This window comes from Protobothrops mucrosquamatus, unplaced genomic scaffold (genome assembly GCF_001527695.2).
Source record: "Protobothrops mucrosquamatus isolate PMUCROS unplaced genomic scaffold, P.Mucros_1.0 scaffold1308, whole genome shotgun sequence".
Lineage (NCBI taxonomy): Eukaryota > Metazoa > Chordata > Lepidosauria > Squamata > Viperidae > Protobothrops > Protobothrops mucrosquamatus.
Genome location: NW_015387509.1, coordinates 72,619 through 97,818, shown reverse-complemented (window position 1 = coordinate 97,818; position 25,200 = coordinate 72,619). Strand labels below are relative to the sequence as shown.

Sequence of the window (25,200 nt, the reverse complement as noted above, 5' to 3'; positions counted from 1 at the left end):
CCGAAATTCTAAAATTTTAAATTGGGTATAATTTTATATTATTATAGTGGGTTTTAGGACAGGACAAATAATTTAATTAGTTTTTAATATTTTTAAATATTATGGTATCGCTGTTTTATTAATGTGCCTGTTCACCGCCCTGAGTCCCGCAAGGGAGAAGGGCGGTATATAAATCAAATAAATTGAATTGAATTGAATTTAGATAATTCTTTAATTATCATGAATCTACGTATTTTAAAGCTGGACTTCTAGCATCTGCAATACAGACAAAGCATTTAACAGTTGCTGATCGTTTGAACAGAGATGAGAGAGTTTTTGATGTATTTGTTCATCTTACCTCAAGTATATACTTTTCCAAGGACTTGATGTCTTCCAGTGCCTGAGAATCCTGATGGATGATCACCACTTCTTTCAATGGATACTAAAATCAAATTCAAGAACTTCAATCCCAAAGAAAAAAAATTGAGGAGCGTTGCAAAATGCCATGTTGGCTATTTAATGTATTTCTATATAATCCACTTTCTGGAGCTCATTGATTTACTTCTGAAAATAGAGAACATCTTACTTTTACTGGAATGGTTTTCCTATCTCTGATTACACGTCCAAGCTCAATAACGGACTGCATCCGAGAAACAGCACTTTCTATGTTTTTGTCGATCAGGTCTTCTCTAGATTGAAAGAGCAAACAAATTTTTATCTCAATATATGCAGAGTTCCAGAAACCAAGAACACATAGGACTAAAATAGTACAAACAAACTGAAAAAATAATATTTTAAAAAAATCAGACATTAAGGCAATAAACCAAAATCATTAAATATAAGACCACTCATTCTCCAAGTATATACAGATAGTCCTCAATTTAAGACCACAACTGAGCCCAAAATTTATGTTGTTAAGTGAAACATTTGTTAAGTGAGTTTGCCCCATTTTACGACTTTTCTTGCCACAGTTGTTAAGTAAATTATTGCAGTTGTTATGTTAATAACATGGTTGTTAAGTGAATCTGGCTTCCCTATTGACTTTGCTTGTCAGAAGTTCGCAAAAGCTGATCACATGACCTAGGACACTGCAACCGTCATAAATACGGACCACTTGCCAAGTGTCTGAATTTTGATCATGTGACCATGATCGTAAGTGTGGGAAACGGTATAAGTCCCTTTTTTCAGTGCCGTTGTAAGTTTGAACAGTCACTAAATGAACTGTTGTAAGTCAAGGACTGCCTGTACGTACATCAAGTAATTGCTATAAATTGGACATATCCCTCATTCAAATAGCGCAGAAAAAAATAAATAACAAACTAAAGACATTGCAAAAGTAGAATAAAGATTTACATGCTCAGGACAAGTCATTTTACAGACAAGTCATTATTAAATGTGGAGATGAAGAGAAATGGGATGTTCATTTCTAATATATATCCAATTATTATTATAAACTCTAGAGGAGGGAGGACCCTTGCTTTGTTACAAATTTTCTATTGAAAACAAAAGTCAAAGGAAGTCAATGTGCAGTACTTTTTAATTATTTTCATGAATGGTAATAATATTAGGCATCATTTATTGAAAAAATAAGATAATTAGAACTCCATAAATTACTTTACTACTCTATAAATAACCATGGAGCTTTCTACCAGTAATACACATTACACAATAATATTTCAAAGGCATTTGAACAAGCTACACAGCACAAGCTACATACGGTGTGGCAGCCATCACCATATTTTTATGCTTTTAAAATCCACAATATTAAAAGAAGAAATTTTTCTTTTCAATAAGATCCTTTTACTATCTTGAGAAATTCCTTTAGTAGCTTTCATTACTGACTCAGACATGCAAAACAAATAGCACAAGAAAGAATGAGACACATCCAAATCAAACAAATCCTTTTTGCCAACCATATCAATGAAACAAGCATCTAGGTTTCAGGCAATTTTCCCAAACAGCTTTACTTGAAACAGCTAACATCCTGTGACAACACCTTTACCACCATCAGACAAAAAAACATCTGTCTATCCCAGGAATGGAACTTGATAGGTGGATTAAAAATGACAAATAAAGTCTAAATATTTGGACCAAGCATAATAACGCTTGGCCATCGACGTAGCTCAGCCTCACCTTTCAAGGCAACTGGTTTTGATTTGGTTGACTTCTATACAGGTCCCAAAGGGCAACTCCTAGAGCTAGAAGAATAAATAAGCCAAGCTCCCAGGTACTGTCAATGTTTTCACCTTCTCTAAATTGATGCTTTGAGCCTAAACAAAGTCCTTATTTTTTAACATTTCCCCACAATATAGGCACTATCTCCATTATAGTAATCAGGACTGGCTATGGAAGATGTAATCAATAAAAGATTAGGGTTAGTTTTAACATATTTATTTTTCATTTTCTTAGTCGTTCTTGACTACAGCCCTGCAATATATCTTCTATAATTTACCATACTTGATTATTTGATTAATTGAAACTGCCTTCTGCCAATCAAAATGAATTGTCAATGATTGACATTCTATACATTGATAAAAATGCAAGAAAGCATCTAAACTTAATTTATCAACCAACATTGCATTTTATTCAATCTGTTAGCACTAGGTTGCACAGCTGATGCAGGAAATACCAAAAGTAAAAACTAAATGAATCCTATCCTAAAATCTGTCCAAGATTGCCTATATTGTTACTACAACTGTTAAGCTAGTGTCTTTTGCAATGATTTATTTCAAAAGAATTAAAAGGCCTCAAAGTTTTTTTCAGGTTATCAGTGACAAATGCACAGAATTTCAACAGTACAGAATGAATGCAAGTTAAACACTAAACCAAGCGGATAATTCCACAGTTGCTCACCTAACTTGAGGAAGCATGAGGTAGTGAATGCTATCAGTATTCTTCTCCTGAACACAAGCAGGATCAATAAGAGTCTTCAAATTCTGGTACATTAGTTCGGTAATAAACGGAGTATAAGGTGCCTGAAATGACAATATTGTCTTATCTCGCATTATGCTGCATATTCTAAATTCTTGACTGATTATAAATTTTACTAAGATGGTTACTGAATCTCATCTATGTCATTTCTACACTGAATGCGAATAGAATTTACACAATGGAAAGAAGATAGTCGTGCCAGCAATCAAAACTGTACTTTATTCATCTCTTTCCCTCCATCAGAAACCGTAAGACAGATGGAGATATATTACATTATCTTTCCTCTATCCAGTGCCTGGACTCCAAGTCTCAGTATAACATAAAGCAATCTAATGAACAACATGAGAACACAAAATGTTATAGATTATCTGATAGTACCTGGTTCTCTACAACTGCTCTGCAAGCAATCATCCTGAGAAATCAGTAAGAGCAGGATGTACATTTCTTCTGTTTTGTATCAGCTAAGATAGACTAGAGGAGGACTGGTCCTCTAACTTCCACTTTATGTTGGAGAGCCACAATATTTCCTGCAGAGGCCTTCAATTGCCTAACAAGATGTCCAGAGCTACTCCACACCTACACACACACACATATATATATATCATACAGCTACATTCCCACTAAAAGGAAAGAGAAAATAACAGCAAAACCTTTCCCTTGCAGAAATCTTTTGCACAATTGCCGTTTCTCCTGTGGATGTTAGAAGTACAAATGCAATTTGTTTTTGTTCTCCAGTGACTTCTGACATAACCATTATTTTTCCTTTCTTGTTTCCCTTCTCTTTTCTTTGCTATTTAGTTTCCTTTTAGCACAGCTTATTTAGATTGTAGTATAGAAGCTCTGCATTCGATTGTTACCAGTCACAGTGTTTAAATAAAACTCANATCAATTCATTTGAAGTGGAAATTAGAGTCAGGTGTTTCAATCAAGGAGCTGATCTTCACAATACATATAGGCAGGGCTTTTTTTCTCATAGAACGCCCAGAACGGAGTTCCGGCACCTTTTTTTGGATGGAACCTTGTAGGGTAGGCAAGGCTGGTTGTATGACGTGTGTGAGTTCCGGCACCTTTTTTTTTTTTTTTAGAAAAAAAGCACTGCATATAGGTGTTAGTGTTTCATGGCTTGACTAAAGGAGATTTCTGAGAACCTTCAAAAAACAGTTGAAGATACTTATCAGGCTGGAAAAGGTTATAAAACTATTTACAAAGGGTTTGGACTTCACTAGTCCACTGTTAGGTAGGCAGTCTACAAATATAGGCAATTCAACACTATTGTTACTATTCCCAGGAATATCAACCAACCAAGATCATAATATCAGCAAAGTATGCAATAATCCAGGAGGTCTCAAAGATCCCCAGAGTAATGTTAAAGAACTAAAGACTTTTCTTACATTGGTAAGTAGCAGTGTCCAGGAGACCACAATTAGAAGAACGAAGCATAACAATATGGCAAGGTTGGAAGTCACTACTCTCCAAAAGCAATATTCTACCCATCTACAGTTTCTGAAAGATCACATAGATAAGCCAAAAACTTTCTTTGCAAGAAAGTTCTGTGGACAGCTGAAACCAAAATAGAATTTTTGGAGTTGATTGAATGTGTTAGGTTTGCTAAAAGGCAACACTGCATTCCAGCATGAGAACTTTATCTCATCTGTGACACATGGTAGTAGCATCATGGCTTGGCCTGCTTCGTTGTCTCTGAACCAGGAAGGCTTGCTATTATTGATGGAACTATGAATTCTAGAGTTCTACCAGCAAATTCTACAGGAAAATGTCAGGGTATCTGTCCTAGAATTGAAGCTCAAGAGAAAGTGGGTCATGCAGGAAGACAGTGACCAAGAACACGCAAAGTCCATACTTCACATACTTTTGCCACACACAAATATGTGTAGTTTTGGATCCTTTTCTTAATAAATAAATAAACAAGTAAAATGTTTGTGACTCATTTGTTTAATTAAGGACTTGTGTGAAAACAGGTAACATTTTAGGTCATATTATGCAAAAATATTGAAAATTCAAAAGGATTCAAAAACTTTTAAGCACCACTGTATGTACTGCCTATTCATGAGCATCTCCAGCAATTGTATAGTATTAAAAATTCAATATAATTCAATATAATAACCATAATTGATTTGCTAGTACCATCTCAAATGCTACCATAAATAAGAATGTTAATATAATGAACCTAGTGCCAGTAAGATCAGTACATATATGTTTTAAGGGAACAACATTTTCAGTGATATAACTGAAAAAGCCCTCTTCCTGACCAACACCACATTAAGAACTACGCCATATGGCATAATCACCAGGACTTTTGATGAAGATCAGAATAGTCAGGCTGATTTATTTGCGAAAAGGAGTTATCTCACGTATTGTTTTTTCAAACTATTTAGGGCTTTACAGATTAATACCAGAATCTTAATCTTGGACAGAAAATTAGCAGCCACTTTCAACAATACTGTTACAGACAAGGGCTCTTCCCATGAGACATATTGTTCTGTTATTTCTTGAAACAGAATTATTTTTAATCCATTCTCTTTGGAAAAGAAAATTCTAATTTAGATTCATGTTATACGAAATTTCTAGTCAACATTGCTAATTGCTCCTTAATCAAGATTTGACATTTTCCCTCTGTTTTCAACCATCTATTTTAATCTAAACAAAGTCAGGTTACAGTTGATTAAGACATATTCCTCCTATTGATCCAGCAAACTTTTCAAAAGATAAGATTTGTTATTTTGGACATGCTGTATACATTTAGATAATTCTTTTAATTATCATGAATCTACGTATTTTAAAGCTGGACTTCTAGCATCTGCAATACAGACAAAGCATTTAACAGTTGCTGATCGTTTGAACAGAGATGAGAGAGTTTTTGATGTACTTGTTCATCTTACCTCAAGTATATACTTTTCCAAGGACTTGATGTCTTCCAGTGCCTGAGAATCCTGATGGATGATCACCACTTCTTTCAATGGATACTAAAATCAAATTCAAGAACTTTAGTCCCAAAGAAAAAAAATTGAGGAGCGTTGCAAAATGCCATGTTGGCTATTTAATGTATTTCTATATAATCCACTTTCTGGAGCTCATTGATTTACTTCTGAAAATAGAGAACATCTTACTTTTACTGGAATGGTTTTCCTATCTCTGATTACACGTCCAAGCTCAATAACGGACTGCATCCGAGAAACAGCACTTTCTATGTTTTTGTCGATCAGGTCTTCTCTAGATTGAAAGAGCAAACAAATGTTTATCTCAATATATGCAGAGTTCCAGAAACCAAGAACACATAGGACTAAAATAGTACAAACAAACTGAAAAAATAATATTTAAAAAAAATCAGACATTAAGGCAATAAACCAAAATCATTAAATATAAGACCACTCATTCTCCAAGTATATACAGATAGTCCTCAATTTAAGACCACAACTGAGCCCAAAATTTATGTTGTTAAGTGAAACATTTGTTAAGTGAGTTTGCCCCATTTTACGACTTTTCTTGCCACAGTTGTTAAGTAAATTATTGCAGTTGTTATGTTAATAACATGGTTGTTAAGTGAATCTGGCTTCCCTATTGACTTTGCTTGTCAGAAGTTCGCAAAAGCTGATCACATGACCTAGGACACTGCAACCGTCATAAATACGGACCACTTGCCAAGTGTCTGAATTTTGATCATGTCACCATGATCGTAAGTGTGGGAAACGGTATAAGTCCCTTTTTTCAGTGCCGTTGTAAGTTTGAACAGTCACTAAATGAACTGTTGTAAGTCAAGGACTGCCTGTACGTACATCAAGTAATTGCTATAAATTGGACATATTCCTCATTCAAATAGCGCAGAAAAAAATAAATAACAAACTAAAGACATTGCAAAAGTAGAATAAAGATTTACATGCTCAGGACCAAGATTTTACAGACAAGTCATTATTAAATGTGGAGATGAAGAGAAATGGGATGTTCATTTCTAATATATATCCAATTATTATTATAAACTCTAGAGGAGGGAGTACCCTTGCTTTATGACAAATTTTCTATTGAAAACAAAAGTCAAAGGAAGTCAATGTGCAGTACTTTTTAATTATTTTCATGAATGGTAATAATATTAGGCATCATTTATTGAAAAAATAAGACCATTGGAACTCCACAAATTACTTTACTACTCTATAAATAACCATGGAGCTTTCTACCAGTAATACACATTACAGAATAATATTTCAAAGGCATTTGAACAAACTACACAGCACAAGCTACATATGGTGTGGCAGCCATCACCGTATTTTTATGCTTTTAAAATCCACAATATTTAAAGAAGAAATTTTTCTTTTCAATAAGATCCTTTTACTATCTTGAGAAATTCCTTTAGTAGCTTTCATTACTGACTCAGACATGCAAAACAAATAGCACAAGCAAGAATGAGACACATCCAAATCAAACAAATCCTTTTTGCCAACCATATCAATGAAACAAGCATCTAGGTTTCAGGCAATTTTTCCAAACAGCTTTACTTGAAACAGCTAACATCCTGTGACAACACCTTTACCACCATCAGACAAAAAATATCTGTCTATCCCAGGGGTGGAACTTGATAGGTGGATTAAAAATGACAAATAAAGTCTAAATATTTGGACCAAGCATAATAACGCTTGGCCATCGACGTAGCTCAGCCTCACCTTTCAAGGCAACTGGTTTTGATTTGGTTGACTTCTATACAGGTCCCAAAGGGCAACTACTAGAGTTAGAAGAATAAATAAGCCAAGCTCCCAGGTACTGTCAATGTTTTCACCTTCTCTAAATTGATGCTTTGAGCCTAAACAAAGTCCTTATTTTTTTAACATTTCTCCACAATATAGGCACTATCTCCATTATAGTCATCAGGACTGAATATGGAAGATGTAATCAATAAAAGATTAGGGTTAGTTTTAACATATTTATTTTTCATTTTCTTAGTCGTTCTTGACTACAGCCCTGCAATATATCTTCTATAATTTACCATACTTGATTATTTGATTAATTGAAACTGCCTTCTGCCAATCAAAATGAATTGTCAATGATTGACATACTATACATTGATAAAAATGCAAGAAAGCATCTAAACTTTAAAAATAATTAATCAACCAACATTGCATTTTATTCAATCTGTTAGCACTAGGTTGCACAGCTGATGCAGGAAATACCAAAAGTAAAAACTAAATGAATCCTATCCTAAAATCTGTCCAAGATTGCCTATATTGTTACTACAACTGTTAAGCTAGTGTCTTTTGCAATGATTTATTTCAAAAGAATTAAAAGGCCTCAAAGTTTTTTTCAGGTTATCAGTGACAAATGCACAGAATTTCAACAGTACAGAATGAATGCAAGTTAAACACTAAACCAAGCTGATAATTCCACAGTTGCTCACCTAACTTGAGGAAGCATGAGGTAGTGAATGCTATCAGTATTCTTCTCCTGAACACAAGCAGGATCAATAAGAGTCTTCAAATTCTGGTACATTAGTTCGGTAATAAACGGAGTATAAGGTGCCTGAAATGACAATATTGTCTTATCTCGCATTATGCTGCATATTCTAAATTCTTGACTGATTATAAATTTTACTGAGATGGTTACTGAATCTCATCTATGTCATTTCTACACTGAATGCGAATAGAATTTACACAATGGAAAGAAGATAGTCGTGCCAGCAATCAAAACTGTACTTTATTCATCTCTTTCCCTCCATCAGAAACCGTAAGACAGATGGAGATATATTACATTATCTTTCCTCTATCCAGTGCCTGGACTCCAAGTCTCAGTATAACATAAAGCAATCTAATGAACAACATGAGAACACAAAATGTTATAGATTATCTGATAGTACCTGGTTCTCTACAACTGCTCTGCAAGCAATCATCCTGAGAAATCAGTAAGAGCAGGATGTACATTTTTTCTCTTTTGTATCAGCTAAGATAGACTAGAGGAGGACTGGTCCTCTAACTTCCACTTTATGTTGGAGAGCCACAATATTTCCTGCAGAGGCCTTCAATTGCCTAACAAGATGTCCAGAGCTACTCCGCACCTACACACACACACATATATATATATCATACAGCTACATTCCCACTAAAAGGAAAGAGAAAATAACAGCAAAACCTTTCCCTTGCAGAAATCTTTTGCACAATTGCCAAAAGAGGACACCTACAATCTTCATGTTTACGTTAAACAAAAACAAGAGGTCACTGAAGACTGTATTGGTAATAAAAAGGAAAGAACAAAGGGAAGAGAAAAGAAACGATAAATCAAAGGAAAATCGTGTCGAATAAATCTAACATCATATCTTCGAGACGTAAGCTAACAATGGTCAGTGTCACAAATTTATTTTGAGTATTTTAAGAAAAGGCTAGGTTAACAAGCTGGGAGTCAAATGCGGCTGATGTGCAAATGCAATTATTAACTTTAGAATTATCTATATTGAATGTTGGCCTGACTACAAAGGGAAAATTATTAATAATGCTCTGCTTAGGAAGAGTGCATTTTTTAAAAAAAAAATGCAATTCTTAAAAAAAAACAAATTTGGTCATTTAACCATAAACTATACTCCATCAGAATCACTGAATATATATGTAGCTATGGCTACAACCTCCTCTATCTAAGCTAATATTAGAATTAATGAAGATTATAATATATTCTCACCATAAGTCTGCACATGGAGTAGAGGACGCTGAATAAGGTTTCCAAGGCCATAATGCAGTCTTCTGTTCCATTCTCACCCTGCCCATTTAGAGACAAGAGAGTAATTAGATATTTCTATTTATTTGATTTGATTTGCTCACATATTTTAAGCAAAACAGCAATCAGTTTTGAATAAAATATTAATTCCATCAAAAGTATCTGTTTTTTAAGCCACTTGGATTTATTATTTCTCTAAGTGAAGCAACATGAAAGCAACTCAAATTTAAAAAATGTCATGAATTGGAAAAAAATGTAATTTACCTTTAACCTCCTACGATTCATTCTGACATACCAGTTGGTTAGAATGTCTACAAACTTAACCAGTCGAGGAACTACTGTGTACAGTCTGTAGGCTAAAAATTAAAGGGAAAAAATGTGTAATAGTTTTCTTTTTCATTTCAGTCTCTTTTTCTCATAGAATAGTTTGGTTAATACTGCAACAATTTTGTGACAAAAAAAAATAAAATGTAGGAAGCTATTTTTTAAATTTAACTTTACAAATCCGCTCCCAATCCCAGATTCAAACTTGCATTAACTATCATTATAGATATGGTTACATACCCAAAGCTAATTTTTGCTTATGATTAGTGACAAAAGAATAGGAATTAAATCTACACTGAACAGGAAATATGGGGGAATCATAATAAACTGGGGATTCATTTATAGGGCAGTTTTCATCAATCCAGCAGAGCAGTCTCTGGGAAAATACTCCCCTGAGTTCCTGCCGAAACCAAAGCATTTGCATTTTCTTTATTGATATCTATGTTGCAATGAAGGGATACTCACAGACACACACACACACATACACACACACACACACACACACACACACCACTGTTAGAGCTTTAATCAGTAAGACTTTTGTGATTAAGCAAAAGGCAGAAATAATTATTTCAGCAGCAAATCACATTTTGGGATGGATTTCTACTTTCTGCTTGTGACTGATACAATATCCCCCCTCCCAAAAAAAACTGCACAAAAGTTGATCAATTTCATTCAACATTCAACAAACATGTATAGTCTTAGGCATAACCAGACTGAACAGGCATACAAATCACCAGGCTAATTTGATGCTGAAACACAGAAAACATGTACGCACCTGCCATCTCAGCCCTGAAGAACTGAATCAGTGATTGTGTGAAGGAAAGGATCCATTTGTCCATGATGTTGTTGCTTTCTTTAATTGTATTCTCGTTGTAAAGGAATTCCTTCCCATCTTTCTATGAACATGGATAAAAAAATAAAACAAGAAATATAGTTTTGTTGCATGGGAAATGTTCTTAATTAGAATTTTTGGGGGCTTAGCCAAGGGTTGAAAACTGGCACAGATTTTGGCAACAAATATACATAAAAATGTGACTCCTGATTCTTGCAACTCAAGTAGAGCCAGCAAGAAATTTCACTGTTCTTGGGACAAGTTCGTCTATATACAAACAACTGCAGATATCCTGTATATCTGAGAATAAAATATATCCCTTGAATGACATTCAAAAGCACTGTCTACCTTAAAAATTATACAATCATGCTATGCTAGGAGAATAAAATTTTCTATATGGTACCATCAGTTCAAATAGTTTGGCAAGGATATCATATTAGATTAATAAATCTACAGACTTTTAAAACTAGTTTCATGAGAAATAGATCCTCTCAAGGTTCTCATTTAAGGACTTTTCATCCGGACTTCACTCCCACTATAACATTTATTCATAAATAAATAATTTTAGTGGCATAATTGCCAAAGCAAATCACTTATACAAATACATTTTCTAGGCAATGAGCACAACTATAATGAGACCAGAATTTTGGTGGCAAAATATAGTTCAGTAATTCAATAAAAGAAAAAAAAAGTAAAATATTAGGGCAAACTGAGCTGCTGTACTGTGAACAGTGCCTGGGGAGACTCAGAAATAGCTGGTTAATTATAAAACTCTGAAGATCTGCCTCTAAAGGTGACTGCTAAAAAAGTAAAGCAACTTTGTTTTCTACTTTTTGAAATCTGCTGCCTTTATTGCAAGTTACTTTGAAAGCTCAGATATTGTAAGAGGTGTATAATTACAAGCTGCTCAAATGATCAATTTCTCATAAGCAATACTATGTATTTGAGAGTATATCTGTGATAAAATATTCCCTACCAAATAACTATCTGTTAGTTTCTCTGTACAATGAATTTTCTGAAATGTAATAGCTGAGAGAACAGATTAAATTTTGCAACAGACACAAACATTCATTATACCAGGAATCGTCAACCAAGTTGTTAAATACAGTGAAGCCTATATTTCATTACATTCTGATAGATATAATCAGTAGTTGTTGTTGCTGCTGTTGCTATTAAATTCCAAAGATTGATCCCAGGGGCAGAGGACATATACCTATGATATTGGTGGGATGAGGAGCAATTTGCCATTTACATGTCTTGTTGGCTTCTTGTGGTAACAATAATTTTCCTTTATGATAATTTTTAAAACTAAATTCATCTCACTGGTTACTACAAAAGATATTATAAAGCTATGCTATTTCAAAGATGGCAAAAGTATATCAATTAAGGAATTTGATAAAGAAAGAAAGGGGTTTAAATTCAGTAGATATACAAAAATTTTGGCCCTCCAAATTTGGATCATGAAGTTTCAGAAACTTCTGAAGACCTTGGTGTATTATTATATTTAACCAATCTAGGACACAGGTAGGTTTAAATTTAAATCCTACAATACTTTATTATATCTGTGCATAAGGTTACAACTTAAAAGCAATTATTCCAAAGCTATACTCTCAAGCAACCCAATGAACTACTTTTAAATCCAAAGTACTACTTCTGATGTTCTGCTCTCAGGGGTGCTTCTATTATTTACATCATTGCAGGTATGCTTTCAACATTTTGGTGATGAAAAAAAGAATCAGAAACCTATAACATATTGGTTTATAAACTCACTTCAGAACTACCTTGCTTTAGCAATGGAAATTTTGTGATTGTAAGTTGAGTACTCCCTTTAAAGGGTCTAAAAACCAAGTCATATTAGAAATAATAAAATAAGTGGGCATGCTTAAGAAAAGAAGGCTAGATGGCTGTCTATAAAAATCTAAAAAAATGGTCCCATGCAGGAGAAAGGGGACTTAAATATCTGTTGAACTGAGAGCAAGACAAGAAATTTCCTGACAGTTAGAACAACTAATCAGTGGAACAACCTGACTCCAGAAGCGGTGAATGCTCCAACACTGGAAGTTTTTAAGAAGAGATTGGACAACCATTTGTCTGAAGTGGTATAGGGCCGTGGTGGTGAACCTATGGCACGTGTGCCACAGGTGGCACACAGAGCCCTCTCTGTAGGCACACGCGCCATCGCCCCAGTCCTAGGCCTTCAGCTGGGTTTTATAAAATCTTTTCGCTTTAGGCCTCTGCCGCCGTGTGAAAAAAAAAAAAAGGTTCAATCAATCAATTTCAACTCCTCACTGGAAAAAAAAGATCTTGCAAAGTTGGAATTGATTGATTGAACTGTCCCAGTCATCTAGTCCCACCCCAGTCTGCCATTACCACCGCAGTCATGCCCACCCAATGGGCCACACCCACCCAAGGGCCACACCCACCCAATGGGCCAAGCCCACCCGGTACCCAACGATACATGGAGGTTTTTAAGAAGAGACTGGACAGCCACTTGTCTGAAATGGTATAGGGTTTCCTGCCTAAGCAGGGGGTTGGACTAGATGACTCCAAGATACCTTCCAACTCTGTTATTCTATTCTGTTCTGTTCTATTCTATTCACTATCAGATTAAAATTAAAAGAAAAAAATTAGTATTATAGAATATTAGAAGACATTTTAACTCTCACTTCTGGAGGCTCTCAGCTGGAGACTGGATGGCCATATATCAGGTTGGGTTTTGTGGATTCCTGCACAGAGTAATAAAACCAGGTCTGGTAGCACCTATTCCAACCTATTCCAACTTATTTGTTAGTTGGAAATAACTAAAATATTTAGTTATTTTAGTTATTTCCAACTAACAAATAAGTTTTCATGAACTGGCTCCCACTTCATCAGATGCATAGATATACTCTAACATGTATTTCTTCCTACCACCATTCAATGAGGAAAGTAATGGATTAGGTGACTTTTTGGGATCTTCAAACTCATGCGCTCAGTGATTTTACAATTCTTTACTGGTTTTTCATCTTCTAACTAGCCTTCATTGTTATTTAATTTATGTTCCTGGCCAAGAGTTCTTCTTAGACATAAAAGTGGCATTGGGGACTGGTGCTTTGCTCTGTTAACTTCTCATTAACTTTTTTAATTAGATATATTTGAAAATTTGAACAAGTATTCTGCTATGCCCCAACAGAGATCACCACAGTTACCACTATTAAGAACTCATCCTTAGCATCTGACATTAAATGTTTAAAACAGAACAGACTATTAAAAGCAATAGTCCCAAACCCAAGTATATTTATTTTATTTTATTTTATTTTACAGGATTTATATGCCGCCCTTCTCCCCATGGGACTCAGGGCGGCTCACAGCATATTAAAACATCATACAAAAAAAAATTTCCCCTACTAAAAACCAATTAAAACCCAAATATTGGTAGCTGTGGCTCTTTAAAATCGTTAAAAATTGTCCCTATTTAAAACTCACCCTAGGTCAGGCCCGCTTGTTGAAAAAGCCATGTCNCATTCTGGACCAGCTGGAGCCTCCGGATGCTCCCCATGGGGAGCCCCATGTAAAGAGCGTTACAGTAGTCCAGGCGAGAGGTGACGAGAGCCTGAGTGACAGTGCGCAAAGCGTCCCGGTCCAGAAAGGGGCGCAACTGGTAAATCAGGCGCACCTGATAAAACGCCCCCCTGGTCACGGCCGACAAATGATCTTCCAGTTGGTTTTACAACTGGGGTGGATCTAAATGTAGATTTCCATATACCATGTCTGATATTCTAATCACTGTGACAATGGTTCCAATAAGAGCAAAGCTAAATTACATTTCCATTTAATTTTAACATTGTGCTGATGCATATTGAGTGTGGTTTGATGAAAATAAGTGAAGAAAACTGCCCAAAGTCTCTGGGAGCCAAGGGGAATATAAACATAATGATGATGGTGATGATGATGATGATGATAGTAGTAGTCGTAGTCGTAGTAGTAGTAGTAGTAGAAACCATTAAATATGGAAAGCAGATAGTATTTAAAAATTCCATTTAATAATGCCAGAAATATCCCCCAATGTGCATTCATTGGCAATATTTGAAAGTTTTATACCTTGAGTTGCAGAATGACAACATTCTGAATCAGAAAGCGATACGCGTTATACCAGGGGAGGAAGACATCTTTCAGCACATCTCTTACACCTTCCTCTTTGAATCTTAGATTTTCTGCTCTTACCACTGGAGAATTGATAAGATACAACCTATAGAAGCAAATAGAAATATAGAGATATTTTTTTTCTGCTATCTTATGTTCAGCAGCCACTTTAAACATCTGTACTTTAACATTCTGACAATTCTTTAACTCATACCCAGGAAAGATAGGTTGATGTTGCTTAGCAACTTTGTTAACATGCAATGTTCCCTATTAAAACGGCAGCCTTAATCAATGGCGTTAATCTAATTGCAAGCCTTCCTCACAAAACCTAGCGACATAAAAAATTATCAGCATTTACAGAGCAGCCTAATAGACTGATATTTTATTAATTGCAATCCTATTTTATCTGCTGAATGCAACTTTAGAAATACATTTGAAAAGACTTCGTTCTCAACTCGCTTTCATTCATTTCACTCTTTTCAAGTATTTTTTTCATATTTTCAGGCAAAGCTTTCCCCAACTTGATTTTTTCCAGACACACCCCCAGAATTTCCAGCTAACATAATTATGGAAGATTACCATGAAGACAAATTTTAACTAAGATTCAAAATATTCTTAATAGTTAAGATACCAAGGCATATCATTGATTCAGAAGATAAACTTACTAGTCGTCTTCACTTGGCAGAGCTGACCCAGCTATCCTGTGTTCAGTCAACTGATTCATCTTGGTGCATCAACAACATGCAATCTACAATCCTCAAGATAATCTTGTCTATTTTTTTCTAATTTTCTACTACTGTAAACTTATATTTTTAAATATAAAGAATTATTACCAGCCAACTTGGCTGATAGCCATGCTAGCCCAATACATCCTGAGGGCATCAGAGACTCACAGAAATTAATGAGAACAAGAAGAAAAGACCAGCACATTCATACCTCAGTGCATCAGCGCCATAAGAGTTTACAATTTTTGTTGGATCTGGGTAATTCTTCTTTCGTTTGCTCATCTTTTGCCCATCACTAGAAGGGATTAAACATAGGAAATGTAACAAAACACACCTTTTTTAGCAGTTTTCACATAAATTCAACCACCCATGAGAAATCTGTTCAACATTGGGCAAAAGACAAGAAGCATCTCTATTTTAAAACATTGATAATGTGCTGCAAACTACAGATGGAAAAAAACAACCATTACTTTGGCAATCCGTATTTAATAGTTCAGACTTATGGTTAAGTCTCATTACCAATATTTTTTTTCAGTTTATTTTACCCCTCTGAAATTATAGTTGAACTTGAATCCTTTCTGAAGGAACTGTTACTTCAGTCTGAGGAGCCCAGTGAATACATAGTTTAGGACTCCCACCCTCTTGACCTTTTGCAAGAGCCTGAAGACCTGGCTCTGCCAATCGGCTCGAGGCCCCAAGGGGGGGGAGATACCACACTGGAGATGGTTGATCAACTAATAGCAGTTCCCCCCTCCCCCCTCTTTAAATTCTGCTCCTTTCCTCCCCATCTTTTAGTTTTAGTTATAATTTGCATTTTCCTTACAATTTTATTGGACTTTATACATTTGTATATGACAAAAAATAAAAGAAAGCGAACACCAGGAAGAATTAAAAACTACAAAAGTTTTAATAAATTAGAGTCCAAGCTTTCACCGGCAACTGCCGGCATCATCAGGGATCTATGTAGGCTAGTGGGAGCGCTTATTTATGGCCAAGCTATTTTTGCGCCCGACCCACGGATATCGTCATGGAGTTCTGTCGGTCAATCGATGTTCTGATAACCGTCTCCGTATTATTATCAGAGATCCCTGATGATGCCGGCAGTTGCCGGTGAAAGCTTGGACTCTAATTTATTAAAACTTTTTTTTTAATAGAAATTTTTATTAATTTTTCAATTAAAACAACAAATACAAATGATGCATCTATATACACCAACAAACAATAAAAATACTCAAAACATTTTCGGATACACTCGGCAGTCCCCGCCTTGCCTCCACCCTCATCCACTTTACCTCCTCTTTCCTCCCCCTAAACCCACAACCTCTCCTCCTTTTCTTACCACCTCTCTACATCCCCTCCGCATTCTTAACCACCTCGTCGAGTGCAGCTTGGGGTACCAGCCGAGTATATCCTCTTATTAATACAATTCCATTATATACCTATAATAATTGAATACATCAAATTATAATCTCCCCCTAATCACCTCCCCTCCCCGACTTCCCAGAACTAACACACTCCTAAAACAATCAGTTATATAAGAAAAAACTTTAACTCGAATAATAAAAAAAACAAAAATTATACTATTTTAACACCAACACTCATATATAATTATCCATCTTCCCCCAATCCAAATATCTAAAAATTAAACTTTACCATTTCTCATTATAATAATCCCATTAAATACAGAAATTGAATCCTTTAAAATAATGTAATTATATATCATTAATCATTTACTTCAAGACATTCATATAAATTCATTCTTCTTATTTATAATACTAATCCAGAATTTTAAAAGTATAAGCTTCAAAGACAATCCTTAAAAAAAACTTTAACTCAAATAATAAAGAACTCTATTTTAACTCCAAAACTCATAATATAGTTATCCAACTTCCCCCAATCCAAATATCTAAAAATTAAACTTTACCATTTCTCATTACAATAATCATAAATCCTTTATAATTATATATCATTAATCATCTACTTCATTCATCTTATTTATATTGCTAATCCAAAATTTTAAAAATGTAAGCTTCAAAAACAGTCCTTCTAACCCAGCTCTCCATTTTGCATCTTCCCCCAGTTTCATTCATTTTCACATCACTGATACAAAATCAACCTCATAATCAGTACATCACCTTTTACATTTTATAACGTATCCGAAATTTTTGCAAGTAGTAAGCCTGTAAACTTCTTCCAAAGGCACAAACAGCAACATCTTCAGCTGGTTTTCTCTGGTGTACAACCCATATATGGATTCTATATAAACTTTTTTTTCTCAAAATTTCACTAGGGAGGTACACCCAAACCATAACCAAGTCTATTACCGCTTCTTTTCCCAGCTTTTCAAACTTTTCACTTTCCAAATCTCCATAATATGGCATATCATTTTGGGATATTTCCATAACATCTTCTTCAACCTCTTCACATACTTTATCCACCCGTTGCTCAATGTAATCTGGAACTATAAACTTCTGGAGAGCAGATGCCACAGTTCCATATGATTCTTCTAATCTCTTAAGACATAGATCTTTAACTTCCACACTATATTGCTTGACTGCTTGCATCAAAACATTCTGTAGGTCATTCATAATGAAAGATAAAGACATTTTCAGTAAATTCCACTCAGCAACCAAAAAGAAAAATTTCTTTCTCACTCTTTTTTTTTTCCTCAGATCCGCAGCCATTTTAAAACTTCCAAATTTCTTTAAATATACTTCATTAATCCAAAAGGATAGCAGTATTAATATCACCAGCCAGTATACACCACAAATTCATTGCAGCTAAAACTTTCCAGAGCCGGAGAAGTAACAATGTATTTCTTTCCAGTCAGTAGCCAAAAAAAAAGTGAAAGTAAAAAAAACAAAAACGAAAGTATTCCAGAGAAACGGCAAGTCCGCAGCCATTTTCTCTCACTTTAAATCACCACAAAATAAAGAAGATGTTAGTATATTTCAGAGTCAAAGTCACAAACAGTCCACTGTAAATCTGAACCTCCTGTTTAGTTCCGTCTGCTTAAAATTTAAGTCCAAATACCTTCCAACAGCAGAGGTGGGAGCTGCATCTGGCTTCGCTCCAAATGGATAGGAGCGAAGGCGTCATGGGGCACGGAGACCGTCCAGACTCCGGGCGAGCTAGCATCTCTCAACCCCGATTATAACAAAACCGGGATGAGAGGAAGCTCGAGCCCTATCCAGACTTACTCACCCCCCCTCTTTGCCCGAGGGACGAGGTTCCGAGCCGAGAGACAGCTAACGAACGCTGTCTCTTCAGGCTTTGACGCGCTCCCAGACGGGTGGCTAACAAAAGCCGCCATGCGATGCAGCCTGTCACCACTGGAAGTCCTAATTTATTAAAACTTTTGTAGTTTTTAATTCTTCCTGGTGTTCGCTTTCTTTTATTTTTTGTCATGAATGTACCCAGGAATCATTCGTCTATTTTTAATACTGTTTTTAACATTTGTATATGTACATATGGTTTTAGCTTGATGTTGTAAGCCGCTCAGAATCGCCTTGCAGCAAGATGGGCAGAAACAAATTTAATAAATAATAATAATGACCCCCAAGGATTACCCATTGAAAAACTTTCAACATAGGCAGCAGAAATTTAATAAGGAACAAAAAATATTATTATACTTGCCTGGCAAGAACTAGGCCATTTACAATTACATTTTTGAAAGGAGGCTTTCCAAAGAGCGCTGACGATAACACCAGCAAAGTGTAAAACCTGAGGAGGGGAAATGATACTAGCTGACTCTAGGCCAGTTTTTGACAAATAATATACTTACATTTTTGTAAACTTATAATTTTTAATTAAGTCAAGCCAATTCTTTATCGTACATTTGAAAGCATGGAGATATTAAGAATAATCTAACTCTTCGTTGCCCAAAATATGAACTTGAATTATTATTTTCCAATTACTGGCTTCCAATATACATGTATGAAACATTTGTATATGTTCACTATAAATAATATTGATATATTTATATATTTAAACTATTGTATTCTACCCATCTTATGTGAGCCAGGAAGCTTGTCTGCCATCTGGAATAATATTCACCCAGAGATCCAGATGGCTTCATCCAAATGCCACTGATGCTAGGCAGGAAGATAATAAAACTGTAACTACCATATTCTCCTAGCTCTGGGGCAAAGTGAAGTTCAGCCTATTGGATTTCTTTAGTCATATGTTGTTTTGGGGACCATTCATAATGCTTTTTTGTATTTTATATTTTTAAACTGCCCAGAATTATTGGGAGTCAGGCAGCCTATAAATTGTAAATAAATTAAAAAACAATCCCTACCCATCATATTACCATGACTGAGGCAGGCTGTTTACTTTGGCTCAGAAAGAAGATACTTTTTTTAAAAGAAACAAATTAGTGGGAAATGCAAATGGTCTAAACAACGGTGCCCGTGTAGCCAGCCAACTTGAGAGGGGTGAAATTAATTCTTGTTGCTTGCCTAGTTAAATTTAACCTTTGTAATGTGTAGATAAGGTTTCTCTTTTTATTTTCAATACTTGTCCTCTTATCTCCTCCCCTACCCTCATCTTCAATTTTATTTTCTCCTTTTTTCTATCAGTTTATCTAACCCAGGGATGGGCAACCTTGGCTCTTTTATGACTCGTGGACTTCAACTCCCAGAATTCCTGAGCCATGCTGGCTCAGGAATTCTGGGAGTTAAAGTCCACGAGTCATAAAAGAGCCAAGGTTGTCTATCCCTGATCTAATCCATCACATGGTTTCCTTTTCTCCTCTTTTCCTGTTTCTGTTGGAAGGAGAAAGGTTTTTCTTATAGTAATCTTTAAATGAGACAAGGCTGATAAAGCCAGATGTCAAACCAATTCATTGTATGTATTTTATTTTAATTAGATGTCTCAAACAGATGTTAAGACTGGATTTGACATTTTTATTCATTTTTACTTAGTTTTTACAAGGACCTGGGAAAGGTAGATGTTGTGTGATGGTGTTAAATATATTGTTGCAAGAAGTGGAATGGTATAGGGTTTCCTGCCTAAGCAGGGGGTTGGACTAAATCAGTGGTGACGAACCTATGGCACGCACTCGGAGCCTTTTCTGTGGGCACACGTGCCGTTGCCCCAGCCTTGCCTCCCCCCACGACCCCCTCCTCTCCAGCAGCCCCCCTGAAGGAGACTCGCCCTCGAGCGTGGCCCACACGGAGCAGCGTAGCCAAGGACATGGCAGCTAGGCAGCCTAGACAAGACTCTGCCCTCACACCCCATCATGCAGTTGATGCTGCAGGGCGCAGGCAGAGGGTGTGGCCGCCATAGCGCTGCTGGGCTGCCTAGGTGATTTGCAGCGGGCCCTGGAGGCAGTGAGTGGTCCTGTAGGCAGGCAGGGCGGGGAATGGAGGGGCAGAACGGAGGTGGGCGAGGTGGAGCAGTGGCGGGGCCAGTTTTTGGGCACTCAGTCTCTAAAAGTTTGGCCATCACTGGACTAGATGACCTCCAAGGTCCCTTCCAACTTTATTATTATTAAGTTAAGCTACAAAGCTGCTTTTTGCAATTGACCAGTGATTTTGTCAACACAATTGGTGTTTACACCACAGATGTTTTGATATTATTATTTATATTATTTATTTATATTATTTATATTATTTATTTATTTATTTATTTATTTATTTATTTATTTATACTTCCTTAGATTCAGGATCGAAGCAGTGCTATTTTAAGATAAGAATTCTCTACTACATTTATAAAGTCTTGTGTGGAATAAATAAGAAAACTGTTACCATCCTCTGGTTTGGTCAATGCCTTCAGCTATGAAATCAGCAGGAAAAGTTTCTTCAAATTCTTTCTTATTCTCAAACGGATAATGGACTTGGGCATAAGGCATACTTCCACTTTCAAACCAGCAGTCAAACACTTCTGAAACACGATGTAACACACCTTTGCCACAGCATGAAGGGATAGTTATGTGATCAACACTAAAGAAAAAATAGTAATAATCCAGTAATTTATTTCAGTATCTTATCCGGTACATTTATTTCAAAAGTAGTAATGTAGCCCTCACTAGAACTTTCTCATAATATTGTTCTCTAGTGTACAGATACTATCAGTTTCAATGGTTTTGTTGTTTCAATTAACACAGATATTGTATTATTCATACTGTTAATATTTGTTTTTGCGGGAAACAGCTGTGAATCAATTCATTGAAAACCGTGTTATTTAATTTTAATAAATAAATAAATAATGGCATGACAATCCCTAAAGTCAGCCCTAATGCAAAGCAACACTTGAAAAGAGCTGAGCAGCAGAGTTTGTGGGACTCCTTAAGAGGAAAAAGCATCAACTTCCTTAATCAATCAAAGCCAGGGCTTCTTGCAATAGGATGACTCCTTTTAGGTTTGCTCTTTGTCAGAAACAATTCTCTCTTTCCTGATCTGTATTGTGCTAGCTTCGAGTTCCTAGTTCCTTTTGACTTTCTGAGCTATGAATTTATCCCCAGATTTCAACCTTTAGACTTTTTCTTAATATGACTTTTGCTGCAACACACCACTTCATTCCTGTTTGTGAGGCTTGAACAGGAACGATCACTGAAAGTTACCATGCTAGCTCATTCGTACTAGAAATAAACAATGTTTCTCACTGAATCGTCTCTTTTTATATTACATGAGAAGTTCTCCCCTATGCAACCTTACACAGTTCAACTCAGGCCCAGAATCAATCTGTCATCCAATAAAAATTATGAATGGTCCACTATCAGGATATTATTATACAGGTTTTGCCAGAAAAATAGCCAAAGATTGAAATATTCATTTTTGAGGTGTAATTCTAAGCATTTTTCGCATCCTGCTCGTTTGAATTTATTTGAAGGTAGAAGCAGACTTAACGCAAGTGTTGTAGACTGGCAATGAATTAATCATAGAGTGCAAGAGTTTGGAAGGTGTTTTACAGATGATCTAGTCTCATCCACTGCCCAGTGAAGGAATCCACTAGTGCAGCAGCTAATTACTATATGCTACCCAATATTGACTCGGCTGATCTAAAACAGAATCAGGCAACCATTTTTGGGAGGAAGGCCATATCGTCCCCTCTGAATGGTTGGTAATAAGGACCACCTAAGACGAAGGACAGGTAGATGCAATCACAGCATATAGTTGCCATTGGAATCTATAAACTTACTTTTCCTCATCCCTTATTATCAAATTACCATGGGAGTAGACAAAAGCTGCTTCTTCCTCCTACAATACCAATTTATGGAAAACCTATGGAAAGGGAGTCCAAACCTTCCACTCTCGTCCACTGATACGGATAATAGCTTTTCTTCTATAGTGACAGCAGCAATTCCAACACCAGTAAGACTGTAATTAGCAAGAAGGAGGCAGTGCAAACGTAACTTCTGGAGGAAGGGGGAAAGTTTTTAATCTTGCCCATCTCCCTATAAATTCTTATTCATTTGTACTGTACAAGAGCACAAGAAAGATTATTTTCAAACACTTCAAACACTTTCTCCACCAGTACATCCAAACTGATAAAAGGACACACCAAGGGTAATTCATACACGATGGTCCATATATGTTCCATAATGAAGGTTATGGGTTTTTTTTTTAATAATGATTCAAAATGAACAAGTGATAAACTTGATGAATCTTTACTTGCTTCTACAATAATCACTAACCTTTCTCTGTGGAGATCAGTGATTTTCACTCCTGATAGTTCTTCCAGTTCTGCTACAGACCCAATACAAACCACCTGTCAACATTCAATATATTGCATATTTATTGATTTTTTAAAAAAATAAAAAGTTCTCTAAATTTAAAGTAAAAGCAGTGATTGCAAAATAGGAACTGATGTCATCAGTTTAACCAGTATGTTTTAAATGTATGTTTAATTTTAAATCTGAAAACATCATTTTTAAAAATCCAATACTGCATCCTTTAAACGAGACTTATACAGGTAATCCTAGACTTACAATGGTTCATTTAGTGACCGTTCAAAGTTACAACAGCACTGAAAAAAGTGACTTATGACCGTTTTTCACACTTACAACTACTGCAGCATCCCCACACTCATGTGAACAAAATTCAGATGCTTGGCAGCTGACTCATATTTTTGACAGTTGCAGTGTCCCAGAGTCATGTGATCACCTTTTGCAACTCTCTGACAAGCAAGGTCAATGGAGAAGCTAGATTCACTTAACAATCAGGCTACTAACTTATCAATTGCAGTGATTCACTTAACAACTGTGGCAAATAAAGTCATAAAATGGGGCAACATTCACTTAACAAATGTCTTGCTTAGCAACAGTAATTTTAGCAGAAGTCTCCTGTTGCAAAAGAGCCTATCCTCAGGCAAGACTCAGAAATTAAGGGCCCAAAAAGCCACTTACAGTAGGGTTGCCTATCTTTATAAAAAGTCCAAACAATTTATACTAATACAAATAAACAGGAATCTCATCTCTGAACATGAGCAAGAAATATAAAGTATATTTATACTTATATAAAATATAAAAAATATAAAATCAAGTTATTTAGTTCATAAGGATAACCTAAAGATCATAATAAAGTTCGTCTTTGTATAGCCTTTTTTACATACCTCTTCAAAATCATCACTGACCCACAAAGGAATAGGTGTTCCCCAATAACGATTTCGTGAAATAGCCCAGTCCCGTGCATCTCTCAACCAGTTGCCAAACCGCTTCTCTCTCACAAAGTCAGGAACCCTAATCATTTAAAAAAAAAAATCTTATTTATGCATGGTTATGTGTACATTCTCGGTTGACATTTTCTGCTGATTTAACCATAATTAACTGTCAGGAGAAATCTTCTCTCCTACTCCTAATGAAATCTCATCCCAATATCCTCAGCCATTAAGACTTACATTTCTACCAACCTTGATTCTGGCCCCTAAGGAGCATTATTCCAATGCCCTATTTGTTGTTCTTGTACATCTCATTTGTTCACTGGTAAGCGTGGTCTTGTTCTGTAACCTACTCAGTGGCCCTATGCAAGTTTCTTAATGCATGCCTGAATGTTTATTTTTATCTCTTAAAAAACTCCATTTTTCAATGAATATTATATGAATATATTCAATGAATATATATTCAAAGAATATTAAATAGTAATATTTAGTTTTCTTGGACAAGAATCACTCAAAACAGCAATTCATTCCACATTTCATTTTATAAAATAAGGATCTAAAGTGCTGCACATTTTCTTGATTTTTCTATAGAATTTAGGTCAGGAGCTGTACGTATATTAAATATTAAAATTCTGTTGGTAGGTGTGTGCATGTCTATCTGCATGCATATAATTGTATTAGATGATTCAAGCAATTTTAAAAAATCAGGTTTCTGACCATATTCATGCCCTAAGAGAATGTAATTGTCTTCAAAGATTTTAGAGCATGAACTTATTACAAATGCTGTCCTTAGGAGAATGTTTAAAATCACCAATGGAATACTGAATTAAGATAAAAGAGTAATTGAGCACACCGCTAATGTGAAAAATGAACTTTGCAACCTTGCTGTTTCATACAATAGCTTTCTACTTCAAGATATGGATGGGTGGCATCTTCCTTTTTGAGTATATAAAAATATTCCAATTCAATTTGCTAAGTAGA

General features: G+C 35.6%; 1 protein-coding gene across 1 annotated transcript in view; it reads right to left on the bottom strand.

The window, feature by feature from the left end:
• The window catches only part of IARS (isoleucyl-tRNA synthetase), an 85,326-nt gene that overhangs the window by 29,409 nt on the left and 30,717 nt on the right, over nt 1-25,200 (bottom strand). The window contains exons 14-25 of the mRNA XM_015821335.1: nt 24,175-24,301; nt 23,258-23,331; nt 21,369-21,563; nt 19,255-19,341; nt 15,830-15,913; nt 14,852-14,999; nt 10,715-10,835; nt 9,877-9,968; nt 9,577-9,654; nt 8,309-8,430; nt 6,036-6,138; nt 5,808-5,891 (exon numbers count right to left, since the gene is read on the bottom strand). Coding sequence (XP_015676821.1) covers nt 5,808-5,891; nt 6,036-6,138; nt 8,309-8,430; nt 9,577-9,654; nt 9,877-9,968; nt 10,715-10,835; nt 14,852-14,999; nt 15,830-15,913; nt 19,255-19,341; nt 21,369-21,563; nt 23,258-23,331; nt 24,175-24,301 — 1,315 coding nt within the window. The remainder of the gene's footprint in view (nt 1-5,807; nt 5,892-6,035; nt 6,139-8,308; nt 8,431-9,576; nt 9,655-9,876; nt 9,969-10,714; nt 10,836-14,851; nt 15,000-15,829; nt 15,914-19,254; nt 19,342-21,368; nt 21,564-23,257; nt 23,332-24,174; nt 24,302-25,200) is intronic.